General features: G+C 38.8%; 1 protein-coding gene across 2 annotated transcripts in view; it reads left to right on the forward strand.

The window, feature by feature from the left end:
* Positions 1-19,505, forward strand: part of LOC120477781 (phospholipid-transporting ATPase ABCA1) — a 265,488-nt gene that overhangs the window by 169,656 nt on the left and 76,327 nt on the right. For both annotated transcript variants that reach the window (XM_039669594.2, XM_089126189.1), the window contains exons 30-32: positions 3,845-3,972; positions 4,370-4,468; positions 4,560-4,752. In XM_039669594.2, the coding sequence (XP_039525528.2) occupies positions 3,845-3,972; positions 4,370-4,468; positions 4,560-4,752 (420 nt within the window). The remainder of the gene's footprint in view (positions 1-3,844; positions 3,973-4,369; positions 4,469-4,559; positions 4,753-19,505) is intronic.

Raw genomic sequence — 19,505 nt, forward strand, 5'->3', positions numbered from 1 at the left:
GAGTTACACAGTGTAGCTTTAAGTCAATCTCACTATATTTTACATTCTGCAGCTGTGTGAATTTAAGGTCCCTGTAAATGCAATTCTACAAAAAAAAATCGAAACACATTATAAATGTTAGAAATTTATAGCTAAAACAATACGAAAACTGTGAACTGCGAAGTACTGAAATGTGGAGTTAGAACGTTAAACAGTTTTTCCATTGCTATTTTACGGATTTTTGGGCGGGTCTAAAACAGGGCTCGATGATGCACTGGAGCTCCTGGACACGCCCCTTGTTGATGATGCACTGAGGCCACTGAGGCTGGCCCCTCCCCCAACAATAGAGCACATTCGCATCAGTTTGCCGCTCAATCACGAGATAGTTATTCCAGCCTACAGTTTGCTAGCTAGCTATGCCTTCGACGCGGTATGCGTAGGCTACTACCTGGATGCGATCATGTTCAAAACAGATCGGTGTCTTTATTTAAATTTCCTGAAAACAATCACATCAAGAAGAGGTGGATTAATTTTGTGAAGAGCCAACCTTGATGGAGAGCTGAGGACCGCCTAAAGGTGGTCCTCGCTTTTAGGTGAGGACCGCCTCGCCTAAAAGCAGTTTCACCTAATATCACCGTCGGCAGCTGTCCTGCGAGTGGGCGTGGTTTCAGCGCATCCAGCGGACCCGCCCCCAGCGTTTTAGAGCGGAGAATACTGCTCATTTTTTCAAGATTTTGATAGCTTATTGTATGTACTGCCAGCTTTTTTAATCAATCAAATTTGGCTGGGTGGCTAATAACATATTTTTCTGTGGTGTGACAAAACTCAGAACATATACTTGACTTCTAAGTTCAATACTAACATATTGTTGACTTCAAAGGGACAAATCGGTTTTATAGGTTTAGCTGCAGTGTGAATCCAGGCTAAATTGCACAGCACCAAATACATTGAAAATCAAAATACAAAAAATATAAATGAAAATGCGTCTCTGCGCTCATGAATATGTTCTTTAACAAAGCATGAGATTGTCTTTTGATAAGAGATTAAAGAGGTGTATGCAATTAATAGCATTCATTAAATGGGCACAACTAAATACTTTCCAAGACATTTCCAAAAACTCAAGTAAATGTTTCATCTACAAATTCCTATCTGTTCCTACAGGGTTTTATGAAGGCTGTACAGTGTGTAAATACAGGCCATGTTCTCAGCTCTTGGTCAAGTAACTACCATCATTGTGCACGTTTTCCATTTTTCTGTATCGGCTGATGCTCGTCACCCTTGTTCTCTCAGGGGAAAGATGTTCCATTGTTTTCTCTTTCATTATTCCCGATGCGTTCTCCATCTCCGGCACATTTACATTTTCCTCAGTGTAAACAGAGAGTGTTTGAATTGGGTGTTTGAATTAATTGGACAATCATGGAGTGTAATTAATCAGCTGGAGTGAAGCCGTGTCGTCGACTCCTATGCAGCCTGTCTCTCTCTCTGAGATTTTGTGTGCACTGGTTTCGCTCCGTCTGTCAGCGGAGAAATGGAATGAAAGGAGAACATTTGGAGAGATAGCAGAGTGGAAGAATAGAGAGAAATTAATTATGCTGGGAATGAAGGGTGACAGTGCCAGTTTTTGAAAGTGTTTAATTGAACCCTTTTACACATTTAACTAAGCCAACACAAGCACATGACACTCGTCTGCCAAAGAGAGATTTGCGCCACTTCCGCACAAACCTGCAGCTTTCTGCGACACTAGTGGCCCCTAGTGGAATTAAAAATGAAGTATACTTTCAAACAACCTTGAAACGCACCTTTCACACCTTGCGTGCCTCCCACAAGTCAAACATCACAAACACAGCTCACAGGGGTGCTTGTGAAGGCACGTTTCAAATGGTAAATAAAAGGTCCAACATGTTAGGAGTCCCTTTAACTGTGTTGCTATGCGTCAACTGTTTGAGGTTTTTAACAATGGACACATCAAAGTAGACATTATAAAGTGGTAGGCTACGTGTGTCTTTATAAACAGGTGCATGTGACATTTGGCTTGCATGCCTGTACCCGATGTTGAATGTTATGGAAGCTTGTTTCCGCCACTAAATACAAAGAAAAAAAGTAATTGCGATTTTTTTATCTCACAATTTTAACTTTTTTTCTTGCAATTGTGAGATTACATCTTGCAATTCTGACCTTTTTTTCTTGTAATTGCGTGTTTAAACGAGCTTCCATAGAATGTATTTTTTCATGTAACACTTTAACTTTGGTCTCACACCAACTAAACACCAGTCTAGCTCTACCGATCTCTCACGGCGGAGTATTTATCGACCATCTTGTCACAGACAGGCTTTCTGGCGGGCTCTGTGGTATCTGATGGAAGAAATACTCTTATCTCGTTGAAATCTTGACGGATTTACAAACGGTTTGGTTTCTTACAAACGTTATTAATTTGTGTTATTGTGTTATTGTTATTAATGTGGCTATGATTCTGGATGATTATTTATTTATACACTTATTATTCATAAGTATGCAGTATCATAACTACATCTCTGCCGTTTATAACAAACCAGACCGTTTGAAAATCTGTAGAAAATTGAGCAAGTTATGGTGATTTAAAAAGTACATGCACTATTAAAACAATGTTACCAGTGAGCGAGCTGCCTGTGACAAGATGGCCGCCAGGTGCTGACGTCGACCTCCATTGGCCAGCAGCGCGGACGAGATATCTAGCCTTTATATAGATATCTATGGCTCTACCTGCTAAAGTAGCCACTCCCCAAACTCACTCTATTGCTTGAGCTGGAAAGTGATTGACAGATCTGAGCTCTCACTGTTTTGAGTAACACAGTCTCATTCCAAAAAGTCATATAACTGACGTCTTGGGACGTCTTTTGACCATACGTCAATATCCGCCTTTTTAGGGCCCCCTTAAACGTCTGTAGATGGCGATCCCGGGCTGTGATACAACTGACGCTTTACCTTTAACGTCAGTTAGGTGACGGGTTAGGTTTAGGGTTAGGTTTAGGTCTGGGGTAGAGTTAGGATCCCATAACCTCATCTACCGACGTTTAAGGGGGCCCTAAAAAGGCGAATATTGATGTATGGTCAAAAGACGTCCCAAAACGTCAGTTATATGATGTCTTGGGATGAGACCGGGTTGTTTTGAGAGGGGTTTTTTGGTGCTCGGGGGCTCAATGGTTGCACTTTTGAAGGCGATAAATCCATAAATGGCTTACTAATAGTTTTCAATGAACAATAAACTGGGATACATAAAAATAACGTATTTAGTGTTGGGTTAGAGACCACCTTATTTAAGGCCAAAAAGGGTGGAATCAGAGTAAATACTACTGTTTTTTTTTTTTTTTTTTCTATATTCAATGCCATTACAAAGCTGGGAAGAGCCAGGTTACTATTTAATATAATGATTGTGGTTTGGATGAAAGAAGAATGTCATATACATGGCTTGAAGATGAGTAAATTATGGGTTCATTTCTTTTTTTGGGTGAACTATTAATTTTTAGACAAGAAAGGAGTGCACACTTTGGGTGTATGCGCCATCCCAATCAGTGTGCAAGTACCAAATTTAATTCTCTTTTGCATCTTATTGTGCTCTAACAATTTAAAATCACTTTGTGTGTTTAATCTGCCAACACGTATGCAAATGATAGATTTTTGTCACAATGCAGTTGACATATGTTACACTCGGAAACATTTCCCAAAGGCTTGAGTTTGTGACAAGTGCAAGTCAGTTAAATGTTGGGCTTGAAGCCGACCTCGAGTTCGAGCTTGAGTTCCCAAACTCAAGTTTTAACATACAAAAATTCTTATACACGTTACCTTTAAGTGCTTGTGTAATGTGTGTGTGTGTGTGTGTGTTTGTCAGGTTGTGATGCCGGCATTCTTTGTGTGTCTGGCTCTCATCTTCTCTCTGATTGTTCCTCCGTTTGTGGAATATCCCAATCTGGAGCTTCAGCCTTGGATGTATGGAGCTCCACAGAATACCTTCTACAGGTGCGCAATCTGAATCTTAAGTGACAGTAAATATATTTATAAAGTTACAAACAATTTCTATTTCAAATAAATGTACTGTAGTTCTTCTGAAGTTTCTATTCATCAGAGTCTTGAAAAATATCACTTTTCTACAAAATATGAAGCAGCAAAAACAGTTTTCACTGTTAATAATCAATTTTTCTTAAGCAGCAAATCAGCATATTAGAGGTATTTCTGAAGAATCATGTGACTGAAGCTTTGATCACATTTTCAAATATATTCAAATAGAAAACTGTAATGACATTGACCCAATAGTACTTTTTTTTTTACAATCTTACAGGCCACAAACTTTTAGAGTTAATTAAAGTGACTACATTTTATCTTGGTTGATAAAAAATCTTGTGTCTGTATGTTGTAGTTTTGATAGTCCTGGTGTAGATCAGGTGGAGAAAGTGACACAAGCCCTGCTCAGTTCACCAGGATTTGGAACACGCTGCATGAGCTCCCACCCCATACCGTGAGCAACACACACACACACACACACGGTTATTAGAAACACGGATGGTGTGGTGTAGCTGCTGACCATGTGCTTTCTGTTCCTCCTCCAGTAAATTACCCTGTAACCCTACGGGAGGCACTGATTGGTTCACTCCTGCGGTGGATCCATCCGTCAGTGAGATCTTTGAGAAGGGTAACTGGAGCTTCGAGAACCCGTCGCCTGAATGCCAGTGCAGCACACCGCAACGGAGCATCATGCTGCCAGACTGCCCGCTCGGAGCCGGGGGTTTACCACCACCACAGGTCAGCCACGCATCATTGAACGTATCGGCCTGGATTTAAAAGTTCTTGAATGTGTTTTGCGGGTCATTTACAATAGTTTAACATGCATCAAAAAGCACTTTAATTTTCTCATCATATACATTGCAGTATCGGCTCTTTTCTCACAATGTCTGAAATGTTTGGATCAAGGATTTGGTCGCTATAAGGTGTCTAAATGACTAAATGTAAATGTAAACTCTTTACAAGAGCCTCCTCTGCTCTGATTGGTTATATGGCACAGTCTGTTGTGATTGGTCGACCACTTAAAGCGCGTGTCGGAAACCAAATATCTGAATTTCAGCTCTTCCTCAGCACTTGAAACATAGTTGATATGAACAATAATGATGGCGTCAGTTTTACCATATCAATTCCAGACTGAGTCCTTATCCTTTGGATGTGCAAAGTATACTTGCTTTGGCAGCACAAAAAAAAAAACAAAGTCTTCTCGGCATGTTGGCAAAGCGAACCACAGCAAGATGCCTCAGCTACAACTACAGTGTTTAAGGGACAGAGTATGTTGTTTGCGAGCGGCTAATGTCGTCCATAGGCTGGCACTCTCTGATACAGATTTGGTATAAACCTACGTAGGTTTGTGCCGGAAGAAAGACTGAAATAACTGACGACTTATTTTATGCAGTTCAGAATTGCTACTTTTGTTTTTGGGAGATAATATTTCCACAGTCATGCACTTATTCAACAGCTATTACACACTACATGTAAGGCAATATTCCAAAAAGCATAATAGGGGCCCTTTTAATTAGGTGAGGCAGAGCATTGGACATTTTCAGATTGTATTGCCAATCATGGCTTGCTTATTGTCGATGATTTTAAAGTTTTTTTTTTTTTCAACATGATCAAAACTTTAGACGAAGGGGAGCTGGAGCACTGCTGGTATCCTTTGTATCCTCTGGTGCTCTTGGAAGAGTCAATTGTTCATAAAAAAGAATTGGAAAAAATCCAAGTCTAGGCACTCAGTAGGATGCAGAAGTTAAAAAGCCTTTATTATTTTAAGGGCTAAAACATACGCGTTGGTGTTTTAATGTTTTAGCCCTTAAAATAATAAAGGCTTTTTAACTTCTGCATCCTACTGAGTGCCTAGACTTGGATTTTTTCCAATTCTTTTTTTAAGATCAAAGGTGCGTTCCATTCGACAGGGTCCCTACGCAGTGTTCACTGCTCCCTACTCCCTGAACACGGTATATCAGTTGAATTGGACTTCACTGACTTCCTGTGAAGTGATGTATCGATGTTCCCTTACTCCCTATGCCGTTTGCAGTGCCCTTCGAACTGAACATGTTCGTTCGCTTCGAATTGGAATCTCACTTAAGATGGAGAAATACCCTGTGAAGTCCACTTCGCAGTCCACTTACGGTCGAATGGAACGCACCTCAAATCTTTGCTGACCACCCCCCCCCCCCAAAAAAAAAAAAAGTTGCACGGAATCTACTACATGTTTTTTGTTGTCTGATAGTAAAATGTTTTTTTTTTATATATAAATGTAAAAATGTCCACCTTCAGGTCGTGGTTCATGTGGTTCACCGATAATTCTTTATATTTGAAAGCCGATAACCGATATATCGGCCGATAAACTTAAATCGAAATTTTTATCTAATTTTGAGAGCCTGATTACAAAAACAAAAGTCTCACAATTAAATCCATGTCCATGTTATAGTGTTGTATAGCCGATATGACAGATTTGCGCTGCACATGTTGTACCGAACCGTATTTTCATTTTTTGAAGAGATTTCAATCATATTTCAAGAAATTCAAAAACATAAACAGTGCTCAACAAGTGTCTCAGCTGAAGGGAATAATACATTATTTATCGGCTTTAATATATCGGCCACATTTTCTTACCAGGCCGATAACGATAACATTAAAAATGAACCTATATCGGCCGTTACCGATATGCTGGCCGATATATCGTGCATCCCTAACCGTATTATATGGTGTTACCTGTACATTTATTATGTGTGAATTGTCATAGAGAAAATGGTTTGTCCAACCACTCCAAACAGAAGATAATGACCCAAAAGTACATGATCACATCCAACAATTTATAACATCTCACGGACTTCACAGTTCTCTGTCATATCAGCAGATATGCAAATCCCTCCTCCACAACGCTGAGTTTAAACTTAGAACTTATTCTGGTTCTTTCTCTCTCGATAAACACGTTTTATGTGGGTATACTGCTGAAAACACACACGCACACACTGAGCTGACCCAGTTTGCAAACATTTACATTTTAATGAACTCTTGATTTTTAAGCTTCGTAAGTAAAGTCCTAAACACACAGGCGATGTTTTGTCTTGAAACATAATCATGGATTCAGATATTGGAGGCTGGATGAATCTTATATACTGCCTCAGGGTTTCAGATACTGTGCTTTAATGCTGCTTTAATTAGACCAGCAGCAAACACACGCACACACACACACACACACACACATAAGAACACCCTGAAGGTGTTCTTCATTTCATGTAATCAAAGTGTTTCAATGAAAATTGAAACTTTTTTCATTAAATATTTATAATAGTTGTGGAAAAAAATATTATTATAATTTTTAGGTAGTTGCACCAGTTTCAATCTAGTCACTTTTTTTTATATACTTCTAAAAATGTTTTTGCCATTACAGCATGCAAGCTATGTAGCTGCTTGAATCTGAGCGCAAGAGCTCTAGGTTAACTTAGAAACGTGCGTGGTTTGAAATTGATTGCTGTTGTGACACTTGCGAACAGCACTGAACACACACTTTGGCTGATACAACTTGAAGTATATTATTATTATTATAAACTTCTCATAAAATCTGGTATGCTGTACAAAAAAAGTCATTTTAATTGGGGCTTTTTTCTGCAAAAAGCTGATCTCTAGTGATTAATGTTATTGTGTTTAAATTTTATCGATCAGTTGGTAAAGGCTAAGAGACCTGGAGAACCACGGTCAAAGATTTTTGCCAAAGAAGATCCATAGGTTCCATAAATCATAACCTATGCCATAAATCAATCATATGATGTAGCGGATTGTGTGCAACAGGTTGTCAAGCAAAGTTTTGATCATGTTCCCAATTTAGAGAACTTACTTAAAGTAAGATACAGTAGCTTTATAGTATGTATATATATATATATATATATATATATATATCAGTGTTGTAGTCGAGACCACCTCACTCGAGTCCGAGTCGACACCGAGACCAGAGAGAGTCGAGTCCGAGTCAAGACCGAGTCCATAGAGAGTCGAGTCCGAGTCGAGTCCGAGACCAGAGACGGTCGAGTCCGAGTCGAGACCGAGACCAGTGAGGGTTGATTACCTAATTTACTTTTATTTACTTAGAGAAATCCTTTTTTTTTTTTTTTTTGAGTTTAAAAAATATTATCAGGGTAAAAAGGCCACATAGTAGGTGGTGTTAAAAGTAATTTTATTACAATTTGTCATGCGCAGTTGCGCACTAGAAAATCACCAATCACTGGGCGTGTCAATCAATTTAAAGAAATATTTTATTAACATACATTAATAATCATGAAAAATATTTTTAATTGAACTCGAGTGGACTCGGGAATAATTCCGTGTCCTAAAAAAAAAAATGTTCGAGTACGAGTCAATTCCGAGTCCAAATGGACACGAGTCCATGACAAGACCAAGACCATTAAAATATGGTCTCGAGACCGAGTCCGAGACGAGTCCGAGTCTCGAGTACTACAACACTGATAGATATATATATATATATATATATATATATGTGTGTGTGTGTGTACACACACAATATATATATATATATATATATATATATAGAGAGAGAGAGAGAGAGAGAGAGAGAGAGAGAGAGAGAGAGAGAGAGAAAGAGAGAGAGAGAGAGAGAGAGAGATTTGATCAAAGCAATATGATGTTCTGTTTTGATAAAGCAGGGAAAATTATAGACATAGACTTTTATGAAAAGAAGACAAGACAAAAAAAAATATATAATTCAAGCCAGACTTTATAGGCACTTTCATATGACCTGAACGAAAACAGAAACGTTTGCAGAGATCCAGATGAATGCTACTCTATCAACAACAAAATAATTTATTTATTTATTATAAATAATTGTTGTTGTTGTTGTATCAACTATTCATCACAGTGATGCATATTCATTAAACTGTGTCTGCATGTTTCATAGGGCCTGAACTGAATGCATTACAACACAATCACATTTTTAGGGCCCTTTCACACCTACCTTGTTTGGTCCGGACTTTCAGACTTTTCAGTTTGGTCCGAATCAAAATTACACGTGTGAAACCTCCCTTCGGACCACGCTCCAGACCGAACAGATGAAATTTGGTCCGACGAAAAGAAGTAGTCTCGGTCCGAATCGAACTGAACAAAGGTTTGGTTCGTTTCTATTGTGAATGTGATGCCGCAGTGGATAAGACAGATGACTTTGGTGTGAGAGACCCGGGTTCAAATCCACTGTGAGACACCAATGTGTCCCTGAGCAAGACACTTAACCCCTAGTTGCTCCAGAAGCGTGCGACCTCTGACATACAGTATATAGCAATTGTAAGTCGCTTTGGATAGAAGCGTCAGCTAAATGAATAAATGTAAATGAAAGCATTTCTGTATGGTTCGTACTTTCAGACCTTTTACAGGAAGCTCTGGTGGTTCCCAATAAGCCGAAAAAACAGAAGGTGGCAGGAAAAATTAGCCGTGGTAGCACATATAGGGAGATGAGGAGACAAGGTTTTTAATTAAAGTGTGGTCTGATGACATAATAAGTCACCTTGCAGTCTTCTCCTCCTTTCCTGCCGGCGACGATAAAATGTTCGCACTATGAAGACGTTCATTTGGCGAATTTGCCGAACTAGCCTTGTGTATAGTTGGTGCTGCTGGTAATTATACCATATAAATAACAATATAGTTGCAGCAATATGCGTCTGTTCGTTCATGTTGTCAAAGTTACCCGTCAAATTGACAACACGTAGACGTCAAACGCACATCCATTTATTAAACCAATCAATGCAAAGATGCAGCCCACATAGATGATGACGACAGGATGCAAGTATGTCACGTAAAGTTCTTTAGTGCGCTCGCATAATTGCAGTGTGGAACCAAACCAAAACTTTCTGAAAGTATAAAATGTATCAAAATGTTAACTTTGGTTCGGACCTTGGAGCAGACTTTGAGGTGTGAAAACGCCCTTAGATAATGCTTTTTAGGTTTTATTCTTGGATGATGATTGTAATCATACCAATTTGTCCAAAAGTTTTCACAACACTGGTTTAAAAAGTAAAACTGTGAACTATTAACTCACTTTTGTAGTTCCACGATCATATGGTGCTATTTAAAAGGAGAAATGTTTATATCATTAAAAGATTTATACAAGTTGTCTTCTGAATTCATATGATGCTTTGATTGAGGAAAAGACTGAAATTCACTTCATAGAAGCTCCCATTAGATTCCCAAAAATTAATCCATGTGACTTGTGCACTATATTGCAAGTCGTCTGAAGCCATGCTATTGCTTAATGTGGAAAAGACATTTAAGTTTTGTGAAAATCTTTTTCTTTCAGTAATTCACTTTTAGATTGTAACCTAAAAGTTGCTTAAACTTCCTTCACGAACCTTCGTACATGTTTATTACAAAGTTGCATAGTGCCAGCCTATAGTCTTAACTGGCTGCCCACGAACAACATCTACTTTGACCTGCCCTTAAACATTGAAGTTGTTGCTGATGACTAGAGAGTTTGGATTGTGATGTCAACATGTCGAGACAACTGTAAGACCAACGGATTACAAAGAATGAGGACTCAGCTTGGAATTGATACGGTAAAACTGATGCCATCTCTACTGTTTGTATCACTGTTTCAAGTGCTGAGGAAGATCTGGAGCTGAAATTTAGATATGGAAATTGCAGTTTGGTTTCCAACCCGCGCTAGACCAATCACAATACACTGAGCCATCTGACCAATCAAAGCAGAGTCAGCTCTTGTAAAGAAGGGGTTTAGAAAGACCAAGTCCCTGATCGAACCTTGATTGAAACTGCAATGCATATTGTGTGTAAATGTAAGTGTTAAGTGTATTGCTGTACTATGGATGCATGTAAACCAATTGCAGATAACCTCTGAAACAAAATTTGGAATCTTTAAAATAGTACTAATAGATAAGATACTATTCAAGGAAAATCAAGTAACATGGAAGCTCCCATTAAATTCCATAAAAAATGTGACCATGTGCACTATATATTGCAAGTATTCGGGAGCCATAGCTTTGTTTGAAACAAAAATATAAGCCTTTTTTTTTTTTTTTACTTAAAATCTTTTTCTTTCAGTCATGTCCAGATTGTGTCCCTTTAATACGTCTGTATGTTCGTCTGTACCTCTGGAAATCACTATAGTAAAATGCTAAATGGCATCACATTAGCCCACTGACCTTTTCAAACACCTTCCACGTCCATTGTGTGTCTGCTTTATGCACTTACTAGGCAATTTATGTTGTTGTCAATTGTATTTCACTGCAAATGGCCCCCATTAAAGCATTTTGATTGATTATTATTTACTGTCTGGTCTTGAAGACGTCAGCTGTGGCTAACAGGAGCACAAGCAGTTTCTTTGATCGGCTATCAGACACAGTCAGTAAGGACCCATTCTTCAGTTTAATCTTTATATTTGTGTCCTTGAAAACTGAAAGAGAAGAGGCTGACGCTTCACATTGGTTTCTTAATGAAACACTGGTTTCCATGGCGATGACAGGTCATTGGTGTAGTTGACTTCATTTTTGGTATGAAACCCCCCAAAAAGGCTTTTTTATACCCATATAACTTGACTCGTATACACAACTGCATTTGTGATCCAAGACAAAAGCGAAGCTCTGAATAATTTGAATATAGACTGGTTTTAGTTCACAGCTTTACACATCATCCCATAGAAAACAAGAGGAGATTTGCCAAAACAATGAGATAGAAGTAATATGGATTAAGGAATGGATAATACATTAACCATAAGTTGCTTGAGTCTAGTAAGTGTTCATCTTGAAACATTACTAAAAATATAAAAGTTATTCTTAAAGGGCACCTATTTTTCCCCTTTTTACAAGATGTAATATTGGTCTTGGGTGTCCCCAGAATGTATTTGTGAAGTTTCAGCTCAAAATACCCCACAGTTAATTTATTATAACCATTTGAAAATGTCATTTTGGGGCCTGCTTAAAAATGACCTGTTTCGGAGGTATACGGCTTTAAATGCAAATGAGCTGCATATCCCCGCCCTGCCTACGTTTGAATCGGAATATATAAATAGTACGAAGAGACTCCGGCAGAATAAACATGAATGAGAATGGACCAGTACGTCTCGGTATGGTTATCTGATACATTTATGTACTTTAGCGTTGTAATCGCGTCCCCTTTGAAATGATGGGCATGTGCAACACACACACACAGACATACAAACACTAATGCTGGCGCAATTTTTTTGAAATTACATACACATACTGTGATAAAGTTTGCTACGTACAAGCGAAATTACATTTATGCGAGGGACGGGGACCTGTGGCGTCATGTTTACTTGTCATACGGGTGCTTCTGTGGCAAATGTGAGAAGATGGCTAACTTACAGAACAGGAACATATATGCGGTTTTTATTACAATATCTTTAAATATATATAAACGTGTGGTTACACACTATACAAACAAGGTTTAAATTATATAGCCTACACAGACATCCTACGACGACAACAACTTTAGACGCGTTTGTTGTTGAATTTGTTTGACAGACTGAAAAGACTATTTGCTCAAAAATCATAAAACACACTTACTGTTACTGGATGTGACGGTGGATCGCAAACAGTATATGACGATCCACAGTTGAGGATTAATGTGTACAGATCACCGAGGGCGGGGTCTAGGCCACAGCCACACTGTCAATCAAACCCCTTGCTCAATTCTACGTCACAAAGCGCTAAATCTTAGAACAGCTCATTCTGAGGCAGTGCATATGATTTATTGTGATTGTAAAAAAACCACTGGGTGGATTTTTATCATTCTAGGGTGGTTTTGCTCACACACTGCCAACACACATTTATGTTCAAACACCATGTAAAAGTGAATTTTCCATAATAGGTGCCCTTTAAAGGGTCACTTCACCCATTTGCATTAAGCTTTGTATGTATAGAAACCACTAGCGGCGCCAGGATTTTGATTGTAGGTGGGCCTTCAGAAAACTGGATGGGCCCGTCCGTAAGGCAAAAAAAAAAAAAAAAAAAAAAAATCCCCTTCATATCCGTTTCAGCGCTTTTCTGCGGCACTGTGGACAGCGACTCAGTAAGCCTATAACTTGATTTATCTCTTTTGAATGTTTAATACACAAAAAGACTGAAACGGAATTATATCTTTGGAGGGTCTCTGTTTCTCTCTCCAGTTACGGGCAGGGAACTGTCCAAAATTATTTAACTGTTTCTTATAAAGTTAGAATGACAGAAGAACTTTATCGACATGAAATAACAGCAGCACTGAATCTGACACAGCTGCTAAACAAAAACAGCAGGAAAACAATACAAAATTATTGAACTGTTTTTTTTTATTTATTCAGAATGATAGAAGAACTGTACCAACATGAAATAATTAAATGAACAACATATCTAACCAAAGTGGGGAGCCAGAGCATGCCATGGGAGGCGTGGAGAGTGGTAAAAATTATATGCCTATAATTAGATTAAATAAAAAAGTTAAATTGTTATTATTCTGAAAAAAAAAGGCCTCGATTACTCTGCAGGTCTTGATGCCCAATTCTAATTTGTTACATTTTTTTTTTTTTTACCGTCCGTTTACACGTTCTTTCAACTTTATCCGAGTCATGTGTTTACACTTGCCATATAGCCATATCTAAAAACATCGCGCTTGCTTAAAGGGTGACCATATTTTGATTATCAAAAACCAGGACAATCGGCCCGGCAATGAGATACTCAAATGATACTCGAAGTTTACTCAAAGATGCCTTAATTTCAATAATTTAATAGGGTATGCCTCCGGATATAAATGGTTACATTACAAAATACTATCTATAACCAAAGACCAAATTCAGATAGGCTTCTCAGAGGTTATACTCTACTCAACATGTTTTATTATGACAGGTTTCAAAAATAATGATAGAAATAATGTCTCTTCTGTATTAGAAATAAATAAATAAATAAATAAATAAATAAATAAATAAATAAATAAATAAATAAAAATAAAAAATAGCCTACCTCCAAATTGAACCAAAATAGCTCTCACAAACTTAACAAAAACCTAACTAACAAAAGTTGTTTATATATTTAGGTTTCTTCTTCCTCTTTTTCATGTTTTTCTTTTTAAATGGCCCAATGAAAAATAATTAAAACCAGGACATTTTCATCACTTTATAAAAAACAGCCACGACAAGACGTGAAAACAGGACATGTCCTGGGAAAACAGGACGTTTGGTCACCCATAGCTTAAAGGGTTAAATTCTCTTTTTTACAGATGGACGAACGTGAAACATGCTTGATGCTAAATCTGCAATTTATGCGAAGTTCTCCAAACATTACCATGATTTTGAGGAGGAGGACGACGAAAAGTGCCATCATTGCTGCCTGCGCATGGCCGCATGCGCTTCAGTTATTGTGTGCGAGAGAAATCTCAGGACTGGTGGAAGCATATTGTGTTTAAATATAGGCTTTAACGAGGAGCAGTGGGTCCGAAATTTTAGGAAGAGCAAGCCAACCTTTTTGATATGTTGATATGCGTCAACGTTTGTCCACAAACATTCACGTTTTCTCTACGGCGTTTTGTCGGGCAATCCATCCCTTTGCAGATGCGCGTCGGCTCTCGTCATTAAACCGCGGAGAAGTGGTCTAAATGCATTGACATCTGATTCATTTCCAATTTATTTCCACATATGAATGAGGCCTGAAACCGATCTCGAAATAGCCGAATGCATGCGTGTTTTTTTTTCCTATTTACATGGTCACAAACACATCCGATCTGTCACAGTGTCACATTCATGAGCAAAAAATTATAAGTTGGTTACGGGAGGACTTGATGCAGAGAGGGCGGCCGAGCAGGATGGTAACTCTTCATTGAAGTAACCGCGTTACTAAAAATGGCAGGAGTTTCCTCCTCCTGCTCCTCGGAGCGTTTTTTATTTTTTTATTGCTAAATTTAAATGAAAACAAGCTGCTTTGCTTTTCCATATTACGCTTCATTTTAGCTAATAGCTACCGACTGTTTCTGTCTCATTGAAAATCTTGCGCGCCAACGTCATTCATTTCATTGGATCACTTGCTGGTGACGATGCAGCCTGTGGGCAGGCTTAAGAGTCCACACGTGAGGTAGAAGCTGCTGATTGGTTTAGAAGCTTTCACTCAAAGTTTTCCTCTGGCTGCTTATTGGATGAACTGAGAATGAAAATCCGTACGCTTGCGAGGTCTCTGCAGACGGTAATAGGAGTTACCCGCCTGGCTCAAAATGGGCGGGCCCGGACCTAAAATGGGTGGGCCCAGGCCCACCCAGGCCCAATGGTAGCGCCGCGGCTGATAGAAACCCAGTCATATTGTTGAATGGTCATGGTTTATTCCCTTATTTTCCCCTGAGATGGGAAAAATAAGGACTTAAGTGTTTTACTTCCTGCTTATCATGATGTAAAAATCGTCATTTTGCATCACAATAAGCAGAAAGTTCAAACATTAGCTCATTATTATTCCAGGGTGTGGGACCCACTCACCTACAGGCCTATAGGTGGTTTGCAGTCACGTGATTGTATTGACGCGCGGAACGCAGATGGAGGGCAAGGAGTGAAGAGCGCAATGGACGAGATGGAGGAAAATCTGTACTGTACTACTTTAGACGCTATTACAAGAGAAATATATCAACAGAAAATCGAAACATATGTTGGACGTGATCCTTACGTTATGAAGAGGACCGATTTTCAACTGAATTGAGAGATTTGCCTTCCATCGAGGCTGTATAGCAACTAACTCGTCTTACAGACATACTTTGACTTTACAAAGTTCGGAAACTGCTATGTTACACAAACAGCCACATAAGTGTATTTAAACACCTGAATAATGTAATTATAAGCCACATAAATATTAACTCACAGTTGACGAAGTGATCACTGCGCACACACAGGCATTTTCCCATTCGGCTCCTCCCGACCGCAGACGTAGGTTTAAAAGGCATTTTCCCTGTGTTTTTCTGTCAATTTCTTGTATTTTCCACCCTTATGAACAACAACGTTTGGCACACGCTAAAAACTCCTCGTGGTTTGATCGATTTGAGCAACCATAAACGACGCAAAACATAGGCATTTTGAGTGTGTTAAAGTGCTTCCTAAATATAGAAATCACTTCCTGCCCTCCATTTGCGCTTCGCGCCATGGCAACGCAGTTGCGTGACGTCACGTGAAAACAAGCTATTACAGGTCAGGCAAGACCGTCGCGCGCCTCACAGGTGTCTTTCATTATCACTCATGTCACCGGCCTTGCACCGGTCTTACATCCCTCGCCCTCGATCGTCCTGCTCGCCACAGCCAAGTAGACATTTTGTGTGAAATGAATTTCAAACTCTGGTGACAGCTAATGTTAGCCTTGTAGATGGAAGAGTGAATTCTCTGTTTCGCTGTTTGGATTAGTGGGTGTGGCTTGCGGAGAATGCAGTGCATTGTGGGATTTGTAGTCTTTCATACAAATGTGCCCCTTGGTTATTATCTGTCTTTTCTCAGTCAAGAAGGCACCAAATTTAATTTTTTTTTTACATTTCGACTACATATATGATCCACTTTCAATAACGATTAATGTTGCAATGGGTGAAATGCTCCTTTAAAAATTCAGTAAAGATTTCACATAAAAAAGACGCATGCACTACGAAGAATTTGTATCAAAATAAGCTAGTATTTTTTAATATGTGTATGCCATGTAAAAAAGCAGGATAATGTGCAGTAAGCTAAATAAACAAACCCTCCACTTTGTATTATTCTTTTACATACTGTATAATGTAAATGTAATTTGTTAATTTCTGACAATATCATGCATGTATTTGCATTCATTAACATCCACATTTCTTTGGTAGTCCAGCTTCTGTCTAATATTTGGCTAGGAGATTTGTTGGCAAAGCTCCAGTTTAATTTTGCGGAGAGGAGAGCAGGAGTAAATGATAGATGACGAAGATTTGATGTGATATCTAGCAGGCTGCCATCATTTGCAAGGGCTGAGAAACAGCGGTAATTGGTGAGAACAAAGACCCCATTAAATGATTTGGTGATCATTTTTTTTTATCTGTGTTGACATTCTATTTCCTATTGAGATTTAATGCAGGATGTATCAAAGGTATTGACCTTTTATTTTAAATATTAAGTAGCTTTTATGTTAGTCTTTGCTGCTTGATGCTAGTCTGATAATAGAGTCCAAACATCCCTTTCATTTCTTCCATAGGGGAATTGATTTTTAACTATAATGTATAAACCTTTAAAGTCAGCAGTACTGTGAGCCCCAAGGTTATTAATCAGTGGTATATGATTTTGTTAACGCTATTTTGCATTATTTCGGCTTATTTCAACAAATCCCTGATGAAAACTACATTACCCACAATTCTGCAAATAAATCTCCACCAATCAGAGAATTGCAATAAGCAAATCCTGCCAGAATTATTATTTAGCTCCACCTACTACCATGAAGCAATGCGAATGATGAGTCTCCCTACACTCTCAAACTACTTAAATATTTGTATATAAAAGCATATTTTGCAATAAACATAAAATATGCACATTCAACATCTTCTATTGTAATTATTTTTAGGTCATGCAAAAGGGGAAAATGTTTGATTTGATAGACATGGACTAAAAGCCACAAAACCATAGTTTTGATTTCAAAGGAAAAAGCAATAATGTTCTGTTCGCTCTCTGTATCTCTGAATCAGCGTATAATAGATGTTTTTTATCACAAAGCTTCAACAGTGTAACCCTGTGTCTATGTGTGTGTGTCAGAGCTCTTTCATTTAGGCCAGTTTCTGTGTGGATCTGAGTCAGCGTCATTAGTGCCACACTGATAGTGAATCAAAAAAACACAGGGTGTGGGTGGTTTTATTGGTTTGATTTGCTGTTCTGGAAGAATCTGTGTGTGTGTCTATACATTTATCAATCTCATGCACTGTTAAGAATGAAATTGTGCAGTTGTTGCATTTCAAGGGCATATTGCAGGTTAGAGGACCCAACGAGTCAATGCATAGAAAAATAATGTAGGAACTAGATTTTCTTTAAAATATACTTATAAATATGGAGTCGTTTTTATGAGAAAATTTTACGTCCGCGTCTGAAAATGCGTGTGGCGGGCGTCAGAAATGAGCGGGTGCCTGCGGTCACCCGCGGTTACCCGCAGTTACGGGCCATCCATAAATGTTTTTAATGATATTCGGGTCGCGGTCGGTCGGGTCGTTTGAAAAAAGATGCCAATTAAACATTTGTGTTAATATAGTACTAGACACAATTTTTGATGAAATATACAGCCCTACACATTATTGGCTGAATACTGGCACGAAGGTAACACACAAGCTCAGTCTAAACAGTTCTCGGTTCTGGTGATTCGAGAACCGCTGTCCCTGTGCGTTCGGTAGTAGCCTACGCAGTATCTATGCGCAGTATCAGCTGCTCGTGCTCATCACTTCTCTCAACAGTGGCACCAACATGTCTCGGTTCAGTGAACTTTTCGAGTTACTGGAGTAGGGAAATTCAGGATATTGATTTATTTCGATTCGGATGGACTGTCCGAAAGTGAGTAACTTTAGTAACTTGTGGTTTAGCGCTGACGCAAGACGCGAACTGTTTCGAACGATTCAGTTCGATTTAGTGTACTGGTTCGACCGGTTCACTAAAAAGAACCGGTTCAAAAGAACGATTCGTTCACGAACCGGCCATGTCTATGATGATCACTACAGTCTGCAGAGAGATGGAGAGGCGGCAAGAGAAAAGGTGAAGACTGGGGAGTGGAAGCTCCGCAAATACACAAATAGAAAGAGTAAAAGTGTGGAAGACATTTGCTGAAATAATGAAAGATGATGACTGGCTTTGCCTTTGTTATGTGTAGGCCTACGTCTTCTTGCGATGCTGTGTTGTTACACGTCTGGCCCAATAACGCTCCGATGAGCATTTGCTACTTTTAAAAAATGCGGTCAGGAAGCGTGTCGGGTACAATATTTTTTATTTTATTATTATTATTATTTTTTTTTTTTTTGCGGTCCGAGTTGCGGGCGGGTAGTTGAAAACGTCGGTCGGTTGCGGGTTGTTTATACATTGACCCGCGCATCACTGGCGGGCGTGACGCAACGAGCGGGAGAGGTCGATTCAAACAACAGAAAAACAATGGATCGCAATGACATTTTGGACACTGGGGAAATACTCGTTTAACGGACCAAGCCATAAAGTTATGAGCCTGCTATGCTAAAGATAGCAGGGACAGGCCAGGGTAATGTTAGACAGAACGGTCAGAGACAAATTGAGTTGTGGTGTGAGGAGAACCAGTGGAGAACAGGACAGGTGTCTTTTGGTGAGAGACGTGCTTATATACACGTTCGCTAATTATATACACTGTGCTCACAATATTGTACAGATTATTGTGGTCCTATAACAGGCCAGCAGACATTAATGTTTAGGGTAGATTTATACTATTAAATGTATAAAAACTATACTTGAGTATATTTCTATTTGTACTAAAAGCATACAGGTACATTTTTAATACAGATTTTTCACCTGGGTTATA

The sequence above is a fragment of the Pimephales promelas genome, chromosome 1 (genome assembly GCF_988280905.1).
Source record: "Pimephales promelas chromosome 1, fPimPro1.hap1.1, whole genome shotgun sequence".
NCBI lineage: Eukaryota > Metazoa > Chordata > Actinopteri > Cypriniformes > Leuciscidae > Pimephales > Pimephales promelas.